Source organism: Dasypus novemcinctus, chromosome 6 (assembly GCF_030445035.2).
Source record: "Dasypus novemcinctus isolate mDasNov1 chromosome 6, mDasNov1.1.hap2, whole genome shotgun sequence".
In the NCBI taxonomy this organism is placed as follows: domain Eukaryota; kingdom Metazoa; phylum Chordata; class Mammalia; order Cingulata; family Dasypodidae; genus Dasypus; species Dasypus novemcinctus.
The window spans coordinates 136,528,840-136,553,030 of NC_080678.1; the positions used below are offsets into that span (position 1 = coordinate 136,528,840).

General features: G+C 46.3%; 2 protein-coding genes across 9 annotated transcripts in view; both read right to left on the reverse strand.

Moving 5' to 3' along the window:
• The window catches only part of LOC131278965 (FERM and PDZ domain-containing protein 2-like), a 59,621-nt gene extending 52,901 nt beyond the window's left edge, over nt 1-6,720 (reverse strand). The window contains 1 exon segment of the mRNA XM_058299596.1: nt 6,651-6,720. Within this exon segment, the coding sequence (XP_058155579.1) occupies nt 6,651-6,720 (70 nt within the window).
• Nucleotides 1-24,191, reverse strand: part of LOC131278854 (uncharacterized) — a 146,137-nt gene that overhangs the window by 4,978 nt on the left and 116,968 nt on the right. The window lies entirely within an intron of this gene.

Consider the following 24,191-nt stretch of genomic DNA (forward strand, 5'->3'; position numbering starts at 1 on the left):
TCATTCTCTTGCATGTAGATATTCAGTTTTCTCTATACCATTTGTTGAAGTCATTACACTTTTTAATGGTTTAGTATTAATTTATTTTTTAATTATAAAGAAGTATGACATTTTTCAGTATTCAGAGTCCCAAAATCCTTAAGCTTGCTAAGCATTTTGTATGTGGTATTTAATCTTCATGACAATCCTAAGAGATAGGGGAGCTATCTCTTTTCAGATGAGAAAATGAGGGACAGAAGGGTTAAGTACCCACAAAAGGTCACACAGCTTTTAAGTGGTGGACTGGAAATGTGTGTCCCTTTGTGCCTGAGTCTTCTCTTTTAACTACTGAAACGCAGGATATCCAGAACATTTGGAGAGATAGGCAAACATAAGTAATGTCACCAAGGACATGCTCAATCTGAGAAAGCAAAATAGCATTGTCTGTGCCTGCACACCCTCTCGATTAAGGAATTTTCTGAGACGTCACCTCTTGTCCATCATGTGCTGCTATTGCTGGTGTACTTCTCAGAGACGCTGCATCTCCCCGTACTTCAGGGCATCTCACTACCATGCCCACTTCTCCCTACAGCTGGCAGCCAAGTTGGCACTGGAACCAGGCTCTCCTGGCTCCCAGCCTATATAGAACCTTGTACTGGAAACCATAGGGAACAAAATGGACTATTTCCAGATTGTCATCAAGAGTCACAAGAAGTCCTACCCTTTGACCCTATAATTCCAACTGGAGAATCTCCCCTAAGAAACTAGACTGAAAAATCTCAGCACCACCGTTCATAGGCTGTTCAACACAGGGTTGTTGACCACAGCTGAGGCTTTTGGGAGTGGGGGGGAGACTGGCTCTTGAGGGGAGAGTGATTTCCTCAAGCCTCTCCTGCCTTAAAAAGGCTTACCAGGTGACCCTTACAGAGGAGCTTACAGAGCATGGAGGGTCACCCGGGGAAGGCACAGTTGTGATGCTAAGTGTAGCACAGGGCTGGGGGAAGCAGGCTCCAACCAGTGTGATGCCAGTAGTGTAAAAACAAAACTCACCAACGGAAAAAATGTTTGTAACATTCCACAACCCCTGATTCTGTAGACAAAGGGTTCTGCGGTTGAAAAAGCCTGGAAAACACTGAGTTAACCTTCAACAGAGTATTCTGGGGTTTTGATATGCTAATGTCGTTGACAATCTTGGAGTTGGGATTATGTCACCCAAACTGGACTTCTGCCAAATCTACTTCTGGTGTGAAATAATGAACTAGCAGAGTCAATCGTCAGTGAACCCAGGGCCACAACAGGCGTCTGTTTCAAGAAAATGCCATCCGAGAATGGCTTCTTTTTCTCTTTAATGAGAAAACAGAGCCGTGAGGAGATACACTTGAATAACCCAGTGACTGTTCATGGAGTAACGGGGTCCTGGGAGGAGCCAGCGTCCTCACAGTACTGGCAGCCGGGGGAGGAGAGGAGACCATCCAGAAATGATGCCAGTGCAAGGTGCCTTTGCAAGGCCCCCACACAATTTAGAAAGGCCCGTAGCCTTGGACCCAGAAAGTCCACTCGTGGGATTCGGTGCCTAAGGAATGAAGCAGGCAAGCACTGGCTAAAGATTTAGGTACCAAACACCAACTAGCAAAGCTTTTGGAAAAAGACCTTGACCAAAAGGAGGAACTATTAACTACAAATGAGTTTTTATGGCTGAGAGGTTTCAAAATGAGTCCGGAGGTCACTCCAGAGGTTACACTTTTGCACGTCTCAGCAGGATCTCATTGACAGCCACAGTGAACAGTGCCTCAAACGGCACAGATTCTGAGGGCTCTAGAGATGCAGACACTAGAGGCAGGGCAGACAAGCCTCATGGAAGCAGAGTGGGCATCACCACCCCAAATCCTCAAGACTGAGGAACAAACAAACAGGGGGAATGCAGCTATGGACTAAAATAGACTTACTATTACTCTAGTAGTGGAAGACCTTAGAACATTCATGTGAAGTCAGTGGCCACCTGAGGTTCTGAGGGGAGGGAGAGGGAAGAACAGGGGTAATGTGGGCATTTGGGGGACATTGGAATTGTCCTGCATTATATTGCAATGGCAGTTACAGGCCATTATACATTTCATCAAAACCTATAAAATTGTGCAAAATGTAAAGCATAAACCATATTATAAGCGATAGACCATGGTTAGTAGCAGTGCTTCAATATGTGGTCATCAATTGTAACAAAGGTACCACACTAATGAAGGAAAGGGTGGGAGGGGGAGGGGTTGTAGTATATGGAAATTCCGTATTTTTTTTTTAAATTTCTCTCCTCTTCCCCCCCCCAGCCCCCCATTGTCTGTTCTCTGTGTCTATTCATTGCATGCTCTTCTTTGTCCACTTCTGTTGTTGTCAGCGGCATGGGAATCTGTTTCTTTTTGTGGCATCATCTTGCTGTGTCAGCTTGTGTGCAGGGCCATTCCTGGGCAGGCTGCACTTTCTTTCGCACTGGGTAGCTCTCCTTATGGGGTGCACTCCTTGTGCGTGGGGCTCCCCTACGCAGGGGGCACCCCTGAGTGGCACTGCACTCCTTGCGCACGTCAGCACAGTGCATGGGTCAGCTGCACATGGGTCAAAGAGGCCCGGGGTTTGAACCGCGGACCTCCCATGTGGTAGACGGATGCCCTACCCATTGGGCCAAGTCTCCTTCCCTCCTTATATTTTTGATGTAACATTTATGTAATCTAAAGCTTCTTTTAAAAAAAATTTTTTTTTTAAAGATTTAGATAGAAAACTGTTAATCTCGGTATTGTCTAAGTCTATCCCAGACTGGAAATAATTTTGTATGTCAAATAATAGAGCCTTGAAGGGAAAAATTAGAGGACACTGTGTGCTGATTTGAAATAAGTTTTCAAAAATATTCATGATGTGCGAATATAAGAATACGCAAAAATGTGAACATAAAATAAGCCCAATTTAAATACACTTGCATATTCACATGGGATTGCACAGGACACGGCAAGCAGGACTAATATACTGGAAGGCAGTTGTGCTGTCTTCAGGTGGAGGGATTATCTTGCTGTATTTCCTTTTCTAACCAAGGAGAAGAAGAGGACTCTGTTGAGCCCACATGCCCCCAAGCGAGAAGGATGGCAGTGGGCTCTGGGGTGCGGATGGCAGAGCTCCCCTCATTTGTCTCTCTGTGCACCTTGGGCAGAAAGAGCAGGCCTCACTCCAAGCAGCCTACACAGGGGAATAAAGACCGCCTGCAAATTAAGTCAGATCCACTCAGTATCTCCCATGAGAGACTGAAACAAATAAGACAGGTTTCCTGCATCTTTGCTGATGAGATGGTGGCTTCCCTTCTATGCATTTTCCATCATTTGGATGGGGAGGGGGGGATGCACACAGTGAGCCGGTGACACAAAGCCAGGGTCTGGGGGCAGCAGCCGCCCTGCAGTGGCCTCCCAGAGGGCTGATGGGCTCAGATGGTTCTGGAAGGCCGCTTGTCAAGGGAACGCTGAGCCCTCTTGGGAGAGCACACCGAGGCGGGAGCAGGCAGCTGTGTCTGTCGGTGTTCTTAAATGACGTGATGGCCGGCTGGCCCCTGCTAGGAGCTGCCCACGGGTCTGCTACGTCGCGCAGTGTTTCTACCGCCATACACCGAGAAATGCGTACACCCTGCAGCTCCCTTTGAAGCCAATCCCAGCCAGTTCCCCAGCTGTGGGGAATACAGAGTTCCCTCCCAGTCGCTGCCCAGCTCTGCCTCCACTGCCCCTCTCCCCCACTCCCCCAGCCCTGCACGCAGTACTAACCAGTGTGATTGTTGCTATCGTTAGGGCACTTATTATGTACCATTGCATGCTTCTGGTACACTTCTGTCCTCTCCGGGGCACTTGGGACTCTTTTTAGTCCCTGCTCCCACCACCCCGGCCCAGTGGCAGTGAGATGTGCAGTAAGCAAAGCCACATGCGTGGGGCAGGAGGGCCACTGCCCTTCCCAGGACAGTGGGCAGAGAGGGGCCCAGAGCCACCGTGGGGTCCCAGACCCCATGGGTGTGCTGTGCTGAAGCCACAGACTTGGAGTTCCCAGCCCAGTTCTGTGCCGTAGCTGCCCTGTGCGTCATCTCTGAGAAATGTGGCCTCCCCACCACAGGAAAATGGCTGGGGCCACTTCTCTCAGGCGAAGAAAGGCCCTCTGGCATCCACTCCCATCCCCCAAACCCCACCCATCTCCTGGGGTCATCTCCCCTGCCACCTGCTTCCAGAAGCTTCCCCCTGAATCCCGGGGGGACGGAGCAACCTTGCTCGTCCCTCTTTGTGGGTCCGAACCCCCCAGAGAAGGCGCTGGGTCGGGGCAGCCGCACTGCACCCCCTCAACAGACCGAAGGGCGCCCATGGCCTTACCCGCAGGAACTCCAGCTCAGCCTCTGCCCTGCCGAGTGCTGCGGTGACACGGCGCATTTCTTTTTTTTTTTTTAAGATTTATTTATTATTATTTATTTCTCTCCCCTTCCCCCTCCCCACCCTGGTTATCTGTTCTCTGTGTCTATTTGCTGTGTCTTCTTTGTCCGCTTCTGTTGTTGTCAGTGGCACAAGAATCTGTGTTTCTTTTGTTGCGTCATCTTGCTGTGTCAGCTCTCTGTGTGTGTGGTGCCATTCCTGGGCAGGCTGTACTTTCTTTCGCACTGGGCGGCTCTCCTTACGGAGGGCACTCCTTGTGCGTGGGGCTTCCTTATGCGGCGGACACCCCTTCATGGCAGGCACTCCTTGCGCACATCAGCACTGCGCGTGGGCCAGCTCCACACGGGTCAAGGAGGCCTGGTGTTTGAACCGCGGACCTCCCATGTGGTAGGTGGATGACCTAACCACTGGGTCAAGTCCGCCGCCAACGGCGCATTTCTGAGACATCCACTCACCCCTGGAGCGCCATCGTCCCCCGGATCAGGCTGGCGGGAGGTAACCTTCCACTCGGAAGGACGCCTTCCTCTCTGCCTGCTGCACATGAGATGCAGAGAGAGGGCAGGACCAGAGCAGAAGGTGGGGGCCCCACCAGGGCCACAGGAGGGAGGTCCCTTGTGGGGGAGACCCACCCGGGGGGCCTCTTCTAGCACACGACAGGAAGGAGACCCCCTCCAGCCCTCGGGTCTATGGGGGGTCCTCAGAACATGTGAGCCTCCAGGATCCTCACCTACCCACGAGAAAGGCACTGCTTTACGGCCAATGCCGGGATGGACAAGTGCAGATATGGGAAGTCGCTCCACAAGCTGATGGAGGTGACTGCGGCAAGTGACGGAAACGAAGCCTGCCCACCCGAGCCCTCCCACGTTCCCTGCTGCCGGCCACACTGCCTCCCAAGTGGCACAGGAGTAACCCAGGCCCGAAGCTTTCTTTTCTCTTTGCACACACACCCCTGTCCTTGGCTCCTCTTTGGGGCCTTCGCCACAGTCCCATCTGTCCACGGGAAGGTGTCCCACAGCTGCCCCTGGAAGACAGAGTGCTGGGCCCCTGCCCCCACGGCCTTCACCCCCAAGCCTGCCCTCTAGGGAACCCGAGGCCGGAGCACCCTAGCAGTGGCTGGAGGGGCAGCTTCCCGGGGATCCCCAACTTTCCTGCCCACGCTCCGAGGATCAAGGCGCTGAGGGAAAAGCCGCCCCCCAAGGCACCTGCAGCTGAGGGGAGCTCTGAGCTGGCCGCTCCGGAGTTCACCTGCCCTTGTGTCCTAAATCAGCCAACCGTGGCCTCAGGCCGCCTCCCAGCCTGGCCTTGCCAGGACAGTTCCCAGGGGCTGAGGGCGACCTCCCACAGGAGAGGCTGCTGCGAGCCTTCTCAGGAAGGGGTGAGCCAGGAGAGGAGATCGGGGACACAGCCCGTGTACCCTACATCCGCAGGCTCCTGGCGTGGCCCCCGGTGCCTGCGGCCTGAGAATCCCCAGCTGGACGGCCTTGTGGGGTCTGAGCTCAGCTCAGAGGGAAAGAAATTGCCCTGCCTTCAGGCCCCTTGACCTGGCATCTCACTGCCAGCCATATGTCCTTGAGAAGAATTCCACGTGGAACTGGAAAAGCTCCGGGCATAGAATATTTATTTCTATGTCACATACCCAAGAGAGATGTCGGGCAACTCCAATGGTATAACAACCAGTGTCACTTCCAGGGTGCTTAGCGGGGCCAACACCCAACAGTAAGGGAACGGAGAGCGGGCAAAGCCCACCCACCCGCGTAGGATGTCGCACAGCCTCTCCCGGCGGTCACTAGGAAGGCCTCGGGGACACAGAGCACGCTGCGTGAGAAAGCAGGATGCAAAGCGAAGGTGGCGGTGCTGACTACTGGCCACACGTGCCCGCACGTGGCCGGCGGCCGGGTGAGTATGCAGAGAGAGCCAAGTTGCTCTGCCGGGAGGATGTGATTAAAGAGATTTATTTTTATACTAAATTGTCTCTGTTTCCCTCTTTAAAATGCAAATGTAATCATGACACTCACTGCTTAGAATTCTTTGGAGGCTCCCCATCTCTCACTACATTAGCTTTCAAATTGCTTTCCTTTCCAGGCATCAGAACCGCTTATGAAACCAGCTGGAAGCCCCCCGGGAGGGTGTACTAGACCCGGAACTGAGGGGAGGCGCGCCCAGCCTCAGAAGTCCCCTCAGCCCTGGTCCCCGCGGCCCCCTCAGCCCTGGCCCCTGTGGCCCCCACTGTCCCCTCACCCCTGGCCCCCACGGCCCCCTCATCCCTGGCCCCTGTGGCCCCCGTGGCCCCCTCAGCCCTGGCCCCCATGGCCCCCTCAGCCCTGGCCCCCACGGCCCCCTCAGCCCTGGCCCCTGCAGCCCCTCAGCCCTGGCTCCCACGGCCCCCTCAGCCCTGGCCCCTGCAGCCCCCTCAGCCCTGGCCCCCACGGCCCCCATGGCCCCCTCAGCCCTGGCCCCCACAGCCCCCGTGGCCCCCTCAGCCCTGGCCCCCATGGCCCCCGTGTCTCCCTCAGCCCTGGCCCCCACGGCCCCCTCCTCCCTGGCCCCCGTGGCCCCCATGGCCCCCTCATCCCTGGCCCCTGCAGCCCCCTCAGCCCTGGCCCCTGCAGCCCCCTCAGCCCTGGCTCCCGCGGCCCCCTTAGCCCTGGCCCCCACAGCCCCCGTTGCCCCCTCATCCCTGGCCCCCATGGCCCCCTCAGCCCTGGCCCCCGCGGCCCCCTCAGACCTGGCCCCCGCGGCCCCCTCAGCCCTGGCCCCCACAGCCCCTGCGGCCACCTTAGCCCTGGCCCCTGCGGCCCCTGCTGCTCCTGAGCTGCCAGCCACCAGCCTCCTGTGCCCTGAGCAGCTCAGGGGAGGGGCCGCCTCGGGAGCACCCTGGAGGCCCTCTGTAGCACCCAGCAGAGCTGCCACCCCTGGCCAGGCCTGGAGCTGGTCAGGAGACCGGGACGTGACCCCAGACTTCCCAGCTCCCTTGACCTCACAGAACGTCAAATTTCTCGGCTGCCGTGGAAATAGCAGCAACTGCGCGGGGCTGGTGTAGAGATGAGAAGAGGCCAAGTGCGCAGCAGGCGTCTACCAGTCAGGACTGCGAGGATGACGACCCCACGAGGGGGTCTGCAGCGAGACCACGGGGCCAGCAGGGTGCGTCTCGGGGAGGCCCTGGCTTCCAGGCAGGGGAGAGGTGGAGGCCTGGCAGGATCTGGGCGCGGCGCAGGAGGTGGAAGCGAGGACGGACGGGGCTGAGCGCAGAGGCAGGGGGTGGTCAGCAGGGAACCGGCGGCCCCGGGGGCATCGGCCCTCGGGAAGGAACACGGCCTGTGTCCAGGGCCAGCTCTGCCTCCCCAGCCGTCTCCACAGCCTCGGCCCGCGGTGTCCCCAGACTCAGCACTGGAGCCAGGGCCCCGGGTCTGTCACCACGTGTGGGAATCCACAGGCAGGGGCTTAGCTGCTGGGCCATTTTCTAATAGAGCAGCCCTGTTCCCCAGCACTGCTGCTGGGTGCAGGCGCTGGGGTGTGGGCAGCCAGCAGCCCAAGCCACGCTTTGGAGTGTGTGTGGGGGCTCACACCCTGAGCCAGTGCTTTGGGGTGTGTGTGGGGGGCTTATACCCTGAGCCAGTGCTTTGGGGTATGTTAGGGGGGCTTACACCCTGAGCCAGTGCTTTGGAGTGTGGGGGGGGGGCTTATACCCTGAGCCATTCCAGGTGCTGGTAACTGTACTTGTATCACCACCCTTCACCCTTTATTTCCATTTTACAGATGAAAAGGCTGAGACCCAGAGAAAGGCGGCGCCCATGGTCACACAGCTTCTAACCATAAGAGCCCGGAAACCGAGGCACTCTGCTCTGCCCCAGGCAGCCTGCTAAGGCTTTGCTAGCACTGCCCTGGGACACACCCTGCCCTGTCCACCTCAGCCACACACAAGGACAGGGCGGGAGGCTGCAGCTGGGATGTGAGCTGAGGAGCTGCGGGCCCCTGACTTAGAGCACCCTCAAAATGTGCATGCCCTTGTCCTCCCAAGGCCCTGAATGTTGCAGCACAAGGGCAAGCCAAGTCACTGTCCCTGCGGGCTGGAGTGACAGGGGCACCAGGGCGTCAGCCTGGGTGGGAGGGACCTGGGACTCCAGCTCCGGTTCCCACAAGCACGGCCGTGATGTTCCTGATGGGTGACTTTCACCCACCGTGTCATCCCCTCCAGGAGCCCAGTACTTCATCCACTCCCTAGAACAACAGCTCCTGAGCAAACTGGCCAAGCTTCGGGCACAGTTGGTGCCAGGCAAATGGCAGAACAAGACAGACAGCACCCTTACAGGACCCTCCCTGAGGGTCCATGCTGATGGGAGAGAAGGACAATCACAAGACAGTAAGGGAAGTATAACGCCAGGTGGTGATCAGTGCTACAAAGAAAAATGCAGCAGCGTAAAAGGATGAGGAGGAGCCTGGAAGGCTCCAGAACACGGCAACTTTGGAAGATGTCCTAGGAGCAGAGCAAGACTCTACTGGTAAAGTCTAAAAGGTGTTTATAAAATTGCAGTCCATAACCCATTAGTAAGTGATAACATCAGTTTAGGGGCTCAGACTCAGCCTTTTAAAAGTTAAATACAGACTTCCGGCAAGATGGTGGCTGAGTGAGCTTGCCTTGCCGTCTCTCCTGGGAAGAGGCAGCTGGGCACCGCTGGAGGTTCTCCGGGACCAGGCTTTTTCAGGATTTTTTCAGGGCAGGAAGTGTCTGGACATCGATTTGGTGGGAAGGTAATGGAAAGGATTGGTCTATAAGATATAATTTGGGACTTTTCAGGAGGGGGAGGCAAGATGGCAGCTGAGTGAACTTCCCGGTTACTAGCTCCTGGGGGGAATCGGCTGGGAGGCGTCGGAGACTCTTTGGGACCGGCTGTTTCGGGATTTTTCCTGGTCCGGAGGTATCTGGACATCGATTTGGAGGGAAGGTAACAGAGAGGATCCATCTGTGAAATATACACGGAGATCCCAGCTACGAGTGGAGGACTCCCTCCTTGGGTAGGCGAAGCCGAGGCAGCTAGCACTGCGGCGGGTGGCGGGCGGGAGAGCCGAGCCGCGCTGTGCCACGGCGGGCGGCGGGCGAAGGAGCCGAGCCCAGCCGAGCCGAGCCGCGCTGCGCCGCGGCGGCGGGCGGTGGGCGGGGAAGCCGACTCCGGCCGAGCCCGGCTGAGCCGCGGCGGGCGGGGGAGCCGAGCCCAGCTGAGCTTGGCCGAGCCCAGGCGCCGCGCCGGGCGGCGAGCGGGAGAGCCGAGCCACGCTGCGCCGCGCCGGGCGGCGGGCGGGAAAGCCGAGCCCAGCTGAGCCCAGCCGAGCCGCGGCGGGAGGGGAAGCCGAGCCCAGTCGAGCCGTGGCGGGCGGCAGGCGGGGGACCCGAGCCCAGCCGAGCCCAGCCGAGACCAGCTGAGCCGCGGCGGGCGGCGGGCGGGGGACCGGGGCCCGGCTGAGCCCAGCCGAGCCTGGCGGCGGGGTTTCTGTTCTTTGGGTTTTTTTGTTTGTTTGTTTGTTTTGTTTTCTTTATTTTTTTATTTTTTGTTATTGTTGTTGTTCTTGTTGTTTTTTTTTTTTTTTCAATCCTCTCTTTCTTGTCCCCAATATTCTTCTTATACTATTTTACCTTAACAATACAATAGGTCCTACAGGAAATACCTCACATTTGCTGGGTTTCCTCACCCTCCACTGCCTCATTTCTCTGTGAATAGATTTAGCCTATCTACACTATCCCCTTTCCCCTACAACTTGATATCCTCCACCATCTGCTATCTCTCCTATATTCCATCTCCCTTTCTTTGATCCACAAAGTGTCTAACTCTTAATTTCTAATACCTTTGCTTAGTTTTCCATCTGGTATTCATCCCTGAAACTATTACCTTTCTTTTCTCTTTCCCTCTCTCACGAAAACAATAGCCTCTTAGTACGTACCACATTTCTCCCATATTCAGTCGTCTACCTCATTATAGGTAATTTCCTACTACTATAACTCTACACAATTTACATGATCTAACCTCCATCCTCCCAGAACTCATATTGTTGCTTTGTAAACATATATCACCAATACTACTTCACACTTTTTCCTTCCTTACACAATTGACTTTCCCCAGCACTAATACTTTCCTTTAAAGTGAGCTTAACTAGCAATAAGAAATTGGAATAAGAAGAACAAAGTGACAAAGAGAAGATATAACACTTACGCAAAAACAACAGCTAATTAATCTCCAAGACTAGACAAAGAAGCTAAGGAACTGATTAAACCCATCAAGAAAAAATGTTGACAAGACAGCAACAAAAATCTACAAACCAAACCAGTAATCAGGAAAACATGGCTGAATACAATCAACAAACTGAAAATCAGGAAGGGGGGCAGGACTTCGTACAAGCAATGAAAGATCTCAGAACATTTATCACCGACAAATTTGATGAAGTAATGAAAGAGGTTAACAGCGTGAAGACAACACTTGGAGGGGAAATTGCAGACATGCACAAAAAAATAACAGATATGATGGAAATGAACACCACAATTCAAGAAATCAAAAATACACTTGCAGAAATATCAGCAGACTAGAAGAGGCAGAGCACAGAATTAGTGATGTGGAAGAAAATGCATTGGAAATCAAACAGATAGTAGAAGTGGTCAATAAAAAGGTAGAAAAAATCCAGATAGGACTTAGGGACCTGAATGATAATGCAAAATGCTCAAACATACGTATTATAGGCATTCCAGAAGGAGAAGAGAAGGGAAAGGGGTCAGAAGGAGTGTTGCAGGAAATAATGAATGAAAACTTCCCAAATCTACTGAAAGAGACAGATGTACATATCCAAGAAGCACAGCGCACTCCACTGGTCATAAACCCCAACAGGCCCACCCCAAGACATATACTTGTCAAATTATCCAATGCTCAAGACAAAGAAAAAATTCTAAAAGCAGCAAGAGAAAAGAAAACCATCACATACAAGGGAAACTCCATAAGATTAAGTACTGATTTCTCATCTGAAACGATGGAGGCAAGAAGGCAGTGGTATGATATAGTCAAGGTACTAAAGGAAAAAAATCTCCAACCAAGAATACTCTATCCAGCTAAACTAGCATTCAAAAATGATGGAGAGTTCAAAATATTCACAGATAAACAGAAACGGAAAGAGTATATCAACAAGAAACCTCCCCTTCAAGAAATTCTTAAGGGAATTCTGCAGGAAGAAAGGAAAAAACAGGACAGTCAGAGATGGAGGAGAGTGTAAAAGCAACAAGAAAGACAAAAATAGAAGGGGAAAATAAAATAATACAAACAAAATATAACAAACACAAATCCAACCAAAATATGGCTACCATAAATAACTCTCTAAACGTAATAACACTGAATGTCAACGGATTAAACTCACCTATCAAAAGATTCAGACTGGGACACTGGATAAGGAAATACGACCCATCTATATGCTGCCTACAAGAGACACATCTTAGACCCAGAGACTCATGGAGGTTGAAAGTGAATGGCTGGAAAACAATCATACAGGCAAACAACAACCAAAAAAAGGCAGGAGTAGCTATATTAATATCAGACAAAATAGACGTTAAATGTGAAACAATTGTGAGAGACAAAGAAGGATACCATATTTTAGTGAAAGGGACAATCTGTCAAGAAGATCGAACAATCATAAATATTTATGCTCCTAACAAGGGCGCCTCTAAATATGTGAGGCAAACGCTGGAAAAACTAAGTGAAAGAATAGATGCATCTACAATTATAGTGGGGGATTTTAATACACCACTATCAACTCTGGACAGAACATCTCAAAAGAGAATCACTAAAGAAACAAAACATTTGAACAGTATATTAGAAGAGCTGGATCTAATAGACATATATAGATCATTACACCCAAACACAGCAGGATATACATTTTTCTCAAGCGCACATGGAACATTCTCCAAGATTGACCATATGCTAGGCCACAAAGAAAGGCTTAATGAATTCAGAAAGATCAAAATCATACAAAACAATATCTCTGACCACAGTGGAGTCAAGCTGGAAATTTGCAAGGGACAGAGACCCAGACTTCACACGACAATTTGGAAATTAAACAGCACACTCTTAGAAAAACAGTGGGTCAAAGAGGAAATCTCAAAAGAAATCAATGACTACCTTGAAACAAATGAAAATGATAACACAACATACCAAAATTTATGGGATGCAGCAAAAGCAGTACTGAGAGGGAAATTTATAGCCATAAATTCATATATCAAAAAAGAAGAAAGAGCAGAAATTGAAGAATTAACTGCACATTTGAAGGAATTAGAAAAACAACAACAAAGTAACCCAACAGGAAGAAGAAGGAAGGAAATAACAAAGATAAGAGCAGAACTAAATGAAATAGAAAATAAGAAAGCACTTGAAAAAATAAACAAGACCAAGAGCTGGTTTTTTGAGAAGATCAACAAAATTGACAAACCTTTAGCGAGACTAACAAAGGAAAAAAGAGAAAAGATGCAAATACACAAAATAAGAAATGAGAAAGGTGATATCACCACTGACCCCACAGAAATAAAGACTATCATAAGAGGATACTTTGAAAAACTATATTCCAACAAAAATGACAATTTAGAGGAAATGGACAAATTCCTAGAAATACATAAGCAGCCCATACTGATGAAAGAAGAAATTGATGATCTTAACAAACCAATCACAAGCAAAGAGATAGAATCAGTCATTAAAAATCTCCCAACTAAGAAGAGCCCAGGGCCAGACGGCTTCACAGGTGAATTCTACAAAACATTCCGGAAAGAACTAACACCAGTCCTGCTGAAACTATTCCAAAAAATCGAAACAGAAGGAACACTGCCTAATTCCTTCTATGATGCCAACATTACCCTAGTACCTAAGCCAAACAAAGACACCACAAGAAAGTAAAATTACAGACCAATTTCTCTAATGAACCTAGACGCAAAAATACTTAACAAAATACTTGCTAATCGTATTCAACAACACATTAAACGAATTATACACCATGACCAAGTGGGATTTATTCCAGGTATGCAAGGATGGTTCAACATAAGAAAATCAATCAATGTAATACACCATATAAACAGATTGAGAGAAAAAAACCACATGATTATATCTATAGATGCAGAAAAGGCATTTGACAAAATACAGCACCCCTTCCTGATAAAAACACTCCAAAAGGTCGGAATACAAGGAAACTTTTTGAACATGATAAAGAGTATATATGAAAAACCTAAAGCCAACATTGTTTACAATGGTGAAATCCTGAAATCCTTCCCTCTAAAATCCGGAACAAGACAAGGATGCCCATTGTCTCTGCTCCTATTTAACATTGTCTTGGAAATACTGGCTCGAGCACTGAGACAAGAACCAGATATAAAAGGCATTCAAATTGGAAGGGAAGAAGTCAAAATTTCATTATTTGCAGATGACATGATCCTATATATAGAAAATCCTGAGAGATCTACAACAAAGCTCCTAAAACTCATAAATGGGTTTAGCAAAGTCGCAGGTTATAAGATCAATGCGCAAAAATCAGTAGCATTTCTATACACCAATAATGAGCAAGATCAGGAGGAAATCAAGAAACAAATACCATTCACAATAGTAAATAAAAAAATCAAATAATTAGGAATAAATTTAACTAAAGAGGTAAAAAACTTATACATCGAGAACTATACAAGATTGTTCAAGGAAATCAAAGAAGACTTAAATAAATGGAAGAATATTCCCTGTTCATGGATAGGAAGACTGAATATTATTAAGATGTCTATCCTACCATAATTGATCTACACATTCAATGCAATCCCAATAAAAATCAACACAGCCTTCTTCAAGGAACTAGAAAAACTAACTATGAAATTCATTTGGAATAAAAAGAGGCCCCAAATAGCCAAAGACATATTGAAAAAGAAAAACGAAATAGGAGGAATCACACTTCCTGACTTCAAAACATACTACAAAGCTACAGTAGCGAAAACAGCATGGTACTGGCATAAGGAGAGACACACAGACCAATGGAATCAAATTGAAAGTTCAGATATAGAACCTCATGTATATAGCCATATAATATTCGATAAAGCCACCAAACCCTGTCAACTGGGAGAGAATGGCCTATTCAACAAATGGTGCCTGGAGAACTGGATAGCCATATGTAGAAGAATGAAAGAGGATTACCATCTCACACCTTATACAAAGATCAACTCAAGATGGATCAAAGACCTAAATATAAGAGCCAAGACCATAAAGACCTTAGAAAGCAGTGTAGGGAAACATCTACAGGACCTTGTAATAGGAAATGGCTTCATGAATATCACACCAAAAGCACGAGCAGCAAAAGAACAAATAGATAAATGGGACTACCTCAAAATTAAAGCCTTCTGCACCTCAAAGGAGTTTGTCAAGAAAGTAAAAAGGGAACCCACACAATGGGAGAAAATATTTGGCAACCATATATCTGATAAGAGACTTATAACTTGCATATATAAAGAACTCATATATCTCGAAAACAAAAAGATAAACAACCCATTTAAAAAATGGGAAAAAGATTTAAACAGACACTTCTCCAAAGAAGAAATACAAATGGCTAAAAAGCACATGAAAAAATGCTCCAAATCCCTAGCTATCAGGGAAATGCAAATCAAAACTACAATGAGATACCAGCTTACTCCCATAAGATTGGCAGCCATGAAAAAAACAGGAGAATACAAATGCTGGAGAGGATGTGAAGAAAGGGGAACACTCATCCATTGCTGGTGGGAATGCAGAAGGATCCAACCATTCTGAAGGACAGTTTGGCAGTTTCTCAAAAAATTATCCATAGATTTGCCATATGACCCAGCAATACCACTGCTGGGTATATACCCATCAGATCTGAAAACAAGGACACAAACCGATATATGTACACCAATGTTCATAGCAGCATTGTTCACCATCGCCAAAAGTTGGAATCAATCCAAAAGTCCATCAACAGATGAGTGGATCAATAAAATGTGGTATATACACACAATGGAATACTACTCAGCTGTAAGAACCAATACACTACAATCGCACGTGATAACATGGATGAACCTTGAGAATCTTATGTTGAGTGAAGCAACCCAGGCATTGAAGGACAAATACTATATGACCTCAATGATATGAAATAAGTTAACTGCCTCAGAGAGCTAGAGTCTGGAAAAGTGGCTTACTGGAAATCGGGGGGTGGAGGAAGGATGTGAGTTAATGTCTGTAGGGGTGGAATCTGTGATGAGCTGGGGGTAAGTATGAGCACAAAGAAGGGACGAAATGGGGGCAAGGGGTTACCTTTGGGTGGTGTTTTCTGGGTTTGAGGGGGGCTGGGGATGGGAAGAGGGGTAATATGGTCCAAGAAATAGGTGGGAGGGAGGGGCAACATACAAACATGGGAGAGTGCCAGAAGTTCGTTGAGAACTAAATGTTGAGTAAAACGTATCAAAGTATAAGTAGGAGGGTTACCTGGTTAGGACGCTCAGGGGGTATGGTCTGATGCGTGACGGACTCCGGAGGGAATAGCTGAAGGCTAATTTTGCCAAGGTGGGTTCTACCATTGGGTGGGGTGGACCCATATCCTGGGGAAGACTAATGCCGTCGAATAGAGAGAACTGTATCTCTCGTGAGAAAGGACGGCTCCCAGGGCATTAGATTGGCAGGGGTTGTGGGCCCTAAGGGGAGGGGAAAATGGATGTGCAATGGATGGAACAAAGGTAAATAAGGGGGCAAAAGAGGAGTTATGTGAGAGTACACGAGGATGAATATAAAACAGCTAATATTACACCAAAAACATATAGGGGACGACAGACTAATAATGAAAACCATAAGACAAAACATAGGATAACTAAAAAATGTAGAAAGCTGTACAACCTAAAGTATGGACCACATAGTAAGCACAAATGTTACCTTGTTTGAAAACTATAGTTTCGGAATCTGTACATCAGTTTCAGGAAATATGATATGAATAAGTTAAAAGATTATTGCTGTGGAAGGGAAAAGGTTTTATGGTGGATCTGGGGAAATACTGTATATGGTATATATGAATTTTGGTGATCTAAGACTCTTCTGAAGCTGACATTATGTTGGGATTCACTTTACGGGAAGTTTTGGATCACAGAGTGGTTCAACAATGGCAGCGGAGGAATACTGATATGGGATGTTATTGACAGGATATATATGGTTGACAGGGGTTATACAGGGCATATGCCCAGGGTATATGGTAATGTCTATATATACTCATAGTGGAAACAATTAAAAACAACAACTGGGGGGGTACTGGGCTCCTGGCCAGGGGGGTCACTGTTGTGGGCCCTGGGAGAGCAGCCGCAATCCTCCAGGTGCAACGGCAAGAACCAGGAAGGAAGGAGGGCCCAACAGTGGGCTCTTGATACTAATGGCTACACTTTTGAGCCTATGCACCTGCAATAAGAACAAGGCCTAGAGTAGCATTGTGCCGGGGGGTTTCCTCCTGACAGCCTTCATGTTACTCAAATGTGGCCACTCTCACAGCCAAACTCAGCGTGTAGATGTGATGCATTCCCCCCAGCGTGGGACACGACACCCGGGGATGAGCCTCCCTGGCACCGAGGGATCACTACCACATACCGGCTGAAGAAGCAACTAGAAAATGACCTTGAATTAAAGATTCAATGCGGAACAGCAGAATATACCTGTCTACATATAATAACATGACTTCGGGAAGTGGTTTGACCTAATGTAAGGGGGAAATGGAAAGGAGAAATGAGATTATAAGGCTGTGAGTCTCTAAAAAAGAGTCTGGAGGTTGTCAGAAGGAATACCCCTATGTACAACTGAACAGAGTCTAAGAGACAGATAAGGTAGATACAACCCCAGGTATTGGTTCTTTTGAGGGATAAAGAGACCCACGGGTTCTATGGTCATGGCAGAAGGGGTTCACTGCCATGACAGATGGTCCTCCTTTGGAGCTGGTGTTTCTGCGTGATGGAAATGGACTCAGAGGGGATCTCTTTTCACAAGACTTGCATGCTACTTTATTGGAATTGTAGTTGGTGCTGGGTTTAAGATATATGTAGGGGATTTGAATCTCTGGACTGATAATATGACACCCAGGCCCAGAGCCTCAACAGACTTCAGCTCCTACACTTTGACTTATTGGACTTACTCCACTCAGCTAACATGGAGTTGAAGAAGGTCAACCACCACAACATGGAGCCTAGAGTGTCTACAACTAGAAGCGGGAAGAGTGCATCCAGTACCCATGTGGAATCTAAGCCCTCAGTTGACATAGGTGTGCAATGGACACAACCAATCCAATGTCCACAGAGAAAATGTGGAATGGGTGTGGGAACGGTAGCCATGGGGGCTGCTGGGTGTGGGGAACGGGAGGAAGAGATGAGATGTGGAGGCGTTTTTGGGACGTGGAGTTGTCCTGGATAGTGCTTCACGGACAATTACGGGACACTGTAGATCCCCCCAGGGCCCACTGGATGGAACGTGAGAGAGTCTGGGCTATGATGTGGACCATTGACTATGGGGTGCAGTGATGCTCAGAGATGAACTTACCAGGTGCAATGGACGTATCACGATGATGGGAGAGAGTGTTGCTGTGGGGGGAGTGGGGGGTGGGGGCGGTGGGGTTGAATGGGACCTCATATATTTTTTTAATGTAATTAAAAATAATAATAATAAATAAATAAATTAAAAAAAACATGTATCATGGAACAATTTGATGAAGTGAAGGAAGAGATTAAGCATATTAAGAAAACACTTGGAGAGCATACAGAAGAAATTGTGATCATGCACAAAAAGATCATGGAGATGATGGGGATCAATACCACAATCCAAGAAATAGAAAATACACTCTCAGCAAATAACAGCAGACTTGAAGAGGCAGAGGAAAGAATTAATGATGTGGAAGACAGTACATATGAAATCAAACAGATAGTAGAATTAATCAATAAAAAGATAGAAAAAATCCAGGAGGGACTTAGAGACCTGAATGACAATGCAAAACATACAAACATACACATTATAGACATCCCAGAAGGAGAAGAGAAGGGAAAGGGGATAGAAGAAGTGTTAGAGGAAATAATGGCTGAAAACTTACCAAACCTATTGAAGGAGATGGATGTACATGTCTAGGAAGCAAAATGCACCCCAAACAGCCTAAATCCCAACAGGCCTACCCCAAGACATATACTTGTCAAATTATCCAAAGCACAAGACAAAGAGAAAATACTAAAAGCAGCAAGAGAAAACAGAATCATCACATACAAGGGAGGCTCCATAAGATTAAGTGCTGATTTCTCATCTGAAACCATGGAAGCAAGAAGGCAGTGGTATGACATAGTCAAGGTACTAAAAGAAAAGAATTTCCAACCAAGAATACTCTATCCAGCAAAGCTAGCATTGAAAAATGATGGAGAGTTCAAAATATTAACAGATGGAAAGAAACTGAGAGAGTATGCCAACAAGAAATCTGCCCTTCAAGAAATACTAAAGGGAGTTCTGCAGGAGGAAAGAAAAAACAGGGGAAACAGAGTTGGAGGAGAGTGTAAGAACAACTAAAACTACAAAGAGAGAAAAAAAAATCAAACAACATAAGACAAACACAAATCCAAAGAAAATATGGCTAATATAAGTAATTCCTTGAAAGTAATAAAACTAAATTTCAATGGATTAAACTCACCTGTTAAGAGAAACAGATTGGGAGATTGGATAAGGAAATATGACCCATCTATATGTTGTCTACAAGAAACGCATCTTAGACCCAGGGATTCAAGGAGGCTGAAAGTGAATGGCTGGAAAACAATCTTACAGGAATACAATAGCCAAAAAAGGGCAGGTGTAGCTATATTAATATCAGATAAAATAGACTTTAAATGCAAAACAATTGTGAAAGACAAAGATGGGACACTACATATTAGCGAAAGGGATAGTTTTTCAAGAAGAAATAACAATCATAAACATTTATGCCCCTAACAAAGGTACCTGCAAATATGTGAGGCAAACACAGAAAAAACTAATTGAAGGAATAGATGCCTCTACAGTTATAGTGGGGGACTTTAACACACCACTATCACCTTTGAACAGAACAGCTCAGAAGAGAATGAATAAAGAAACAAAGGCTTTGAACAATATATTAGAAGATCTGGACCTAATAGATATATACAGAACATTACAGTCAAATACAGCAGGATACACATTTTTCTCAAGTGCACATGGATCATTCTCCAAGAAAAACCACATGCTAGGGCACAAAGAAAGTCTCAATGAATTCAGAAAGATTGAAATCATACAAAATAATTTATCTGACCACAGTGGAGTGAAGATGGAAATCTGCAAGGGCTAGAGGCCCAGATTTGGCACCAAGACTTGGAAGTTAAACAACACACTCTTAGAAAAACAGCAAGTCAAGGAGGAAATCTTAAAAGAAATCAATAAATACCTTGAAACTAATGAAAATGATAACACAACATATCAAAACTTATGGGATGCAGCAAAAGCTGTACTGGGAGGGAAATTCATAGCCATAAATTCATACATCAAAAAAGAAGAAAGAGGTAAAATTGAAGAACTGAACATTTGGAGGAATTAGTTAAAAAAGAAAAAAAAAACCTAACCCCAAAGAAAGAAGAAAGAAAGAAATAACAAAGATCAGAGCAGAAATAAGTGAAATAGAAAATAGAAAAGCACTCAAAAAATAAAAAAACAAAGAGCTGGTTCTTTGAGAAGATCAATAGCATTGACAAACTCTTAGCTAGACTAACAAAGAAAAAAAGAGAAGATTCAAACACACAAAATAAGAAATGAGAAGGGTGATATCACCACTGGCCCCACTGAAATAAAGAAAAACTGTATTCCAACAAGAAAGACAATTTAGAGGAAATGGACAAATTTCTAGAAACTTATAAGCAGCCTACATTGACAAAAGAATAAAATCGATCATCTCAACAAACCAATCACAAGTACAGAGATAGAATAAGTCATTAAATACCTCCCAAATAAGAAGAGTCCTGGGCCAGATGACTTCACAGGTGAATTCTACCAAACATTCCAGAAAGAAATAACAACAATTTTGCTTAAACTCTTCCAAAAAATCGAAATAGAAGGAACATTGTCTAATTCATTTTATGATGCCAACATTATCCTAATACCAAAGCCAAACAAAAACAGCACAAGAAAGAAAAATTACAGACCAATCTCTCTAATGAACCTAGATGTGAAAATCCTCAACAAAATACTTGGTAATCATATTCAACAACACATTAAATTATACACCATGACCAAGTGGGATTCATTCCTGTTATGCAAGGATGGTTCAACATAAGAAAATCAATTAATGTAATACACCACATAAACAGATTGAAGGAAAAACTCACATGATCATATCTATAGATACAGAAAAGCATTTGACAAAATACAGCACCCTTTCTTGATAAAAACACTGCAAAAGATTGAAACAGAAGGAAACTTTCTGAACATGATAAAGGGTATATATGTAAAACCCACAGCTAACATCATTTACAATCGTGAAATCCTAAAATCTTTCCCTCTAAGATCAGGAACAAGACAAGGATGCCCACTATCACTCCTTCTATTTAACATTGTGTTAGAAATACGAGCTTAAGCACTGAGGCAAGACCCAGATATAAAAGGTATTCAAACAGGAAAGGCAGTAGAGTGATTACAACTGCAAGTGGGAGGATTGCATCCAGCATCCATGTGGAATCTGAGCCTCCTCTTGACATAGAGGTGCAATGGACACAACCAATCCAATGTCCACATAGAAGAGGTGGCATTGGATTGGGAAAAGTGGACATGGTGGCTAATGGGTATGGGGTAAGGCAGGAAGAGATGAGAGGTGGAGGTGTCTTTGGGACATGGAGCTGCCCTGGATGATGCTTCAGAGGCAATCACCAGACATTGTAAATCCTCACAGGGCCCACTGGATGGAATGGAGGAGAGTATGGGCCATGATGTGGACCATTGACTATGAGGTGCAGAGGTGCCCAAAGATGTACTTACCAAATCCAATGGATGTGTCATGATGATGGGAACGAGTGTTGCTGGGGGGGGGGGGAGAGGTGGGGTGGGTGGGTGGGGTTGAATGGGACCTCACATATATATTTTTAATGTAATATTATTACAAAGTCAATAAAAAAATAAAATAAAAAAAAAACAAAAAAACAGGAAAGGCAGAAGTCAAAATTTCACTATTTGCAGATGACATGATCCTATACATAGAAAGACCTGAGAAGTCTACAACAAAGCTTCTAGAACTTATAAATGAGATCAGTAAAGTCAGAGGATATAAGATCAAAGCACAAAAATCAGTAACATTTCTGTGCATGGATGATGAGCAATCTGAGGAGGAAATCAAGAAACAAATACCATTTTCAATAGTAAATTTAAAAAATCAAATACCTAGGAATAAATTTAACCAAAGATATAAATGTCTTATACACAGAAAACTACACGAATCTGTTCAAGGAAATCAAAGAAGACCTAAACAAATGGAAGAATATTTCCTGTTCATGGATAAGAAGACTAAATATTATTGAGATGTCTATCCTACCAAAATTGATCTACAGATTCAAAGCAATTCCACTAAAAATCAACATGGCATTTTTTAATGAACTAGAAAAACTAGCTGTGAAATTTATTTGGAAAGGAAAGAGGCCCCAAATAGCCAAAGACATATTGAAAAAGAAAAATGAAACTGGAGGAATCACACTACTAGACTTCAAAACATACTACAAAGCTACAGTAGTGAAAACTGCATGGTATTGGCACAAGGATAGACACACTGACCAATGGAACTGAATTGAGAGTTCTGATATAGCTCCTCATATATACAGTCATCTGACATTCAACGAGGCCACCAAACCCACTCAACTGGGAGAGAATGGTCCCTTCAACAAATGGTGTCTAGAATTGGATATCAATATTCAAAAGAAGGAAAGAGGATTACCATCTCTCACCTTATACAAAAATCAACTCAAGATGGATCAAAGACCTAAATGGAAGAGCCAAGACCATAAAGACCTTGGAAAACAATGTAGGGAAGCATCTATAAGACCTTGTAATAGGAAATGGTCTCATGACCTTCACACCCAAAGCACAAGCATCAAAAGAACAAATAGATAAATGGGACTTCCTCAAAATTAAAGCCTTTTGCACCTAAAAGGAGTTTTTCATGAAAGTGAAAAGAGAGCCTACACAATGGGAGAAAATATTTGGTAACCATATATCTGATAGGAGTCTCATATCTGCATATATAAAGAACTCATATATCTTGAAAATAAAAAGACAAACAACCTGTTTTTAAAATGGGGGAAAGATTTGAACAGATGCTTCTCCAAAGAAGGTATAAAACATGGCTAAAAAGCACAGGAAAAAATGCTCAAAATCACTAGCTATTAGGGAAATGTAAATCGAAATTACAATGAGGGGCAGAGGACTTGGCCCAGTGGTTAGGGCATCTGTCTACCACATGGGAGGTCCCCAGTTCAAACCCCAGGCCTCCTTGACCTGTGTGCAGCTTGCCCATGCACAGTGCTGATGCATGCAAGGAGTGCCCTGCCACACAGGGGTGTCCCCCGCATAGGGGAGCCCCACATGCAAGGAGCGTGCCCCGTAAGGAGAGCCACCCAGCATGAAAGAAAGTGCAACCTGCCCAGGAATGATGCCACACACACGGAGAGCTGACACAACAAGATGACACAACAAAGAGAAACACAGATTCCTGTGCCGCTGACAACAATGGAAGCAGACAAGGAAGAACACATAGCAAAATGGACACAGAGAACAGACAACTGGGGTTGAGGGGAGAGAGATAAATAAAAACTAAAAAATTAATTAAAAAGAAAGGAAGTTTGAAATTTGAAGGAGCACACAAGCCAATTTGCAAAAACTGTGAAAGGTGTTTTTTGTATTTTAGTTTTGTTAGCTCCTGGCACTCAAGAAAATCTGTCATATCACTACCTCCTGGTTCTTAACCAGGATCTTTGGGGGTCTGTGGAAAGAGTTCAGGGGTTCATGAACTTGACTTGAGAAAAAATCCACTTATTATCTTTATTTTCTCTGACCTCTAACCAAAATCTAGTATTTCCTTCACTTATGAATATATGCAATAAATTGTTTATTTCCTATCACATTACAGTTGTTAGGTATCTTGAAAAATCACTTACACTGATTCATATTTTGAAATTACATTAGTTGTTAGACCCAACACTAGTTTACTCTCATAAATCTATCTGCTGCTACATTCTGAGAAGGGGTCCATGGTTTTCACATGACTGTCAAAGGGGTCTGTGGAAAAAAAGTTTAAGAACCCCTGCACTAGCTGGATACAAATTCATGTAACAGCTCATAGGGAAACAGATGTGGCTCAAGCAATCAGGCTCCTGTCTAACATATAGGAGGTCCAGGGTTTGATTCCCAGGGCCTCCTGTTAAAATGCAAGCTGGCCTCATGCAGCAAGCTGGCCTGAGTGGAGAGCTGGCTGATGCAGAGTGCTGGCTCACATGGAGGGCTGGCCCATTTAGGAAAGCTGGCCCACATATGAGTACTGGCCCATGCAGAGAGCTGGTGCAGCAAGATGATGCAACAAAAAGAGATACAGAATGGAAGTGGATGTTGCTCAACTGACAGAGCATCTACCTACCATGTAGGAGGTCCAGGGTTCGGTACCCAGGGCCTCCTGACCCATGTGGTGAGCTGGCCCACATGCAGTGCAGCCTCACACAAGGAGTGCCATGCCACTCAGGGGTGACCCCAC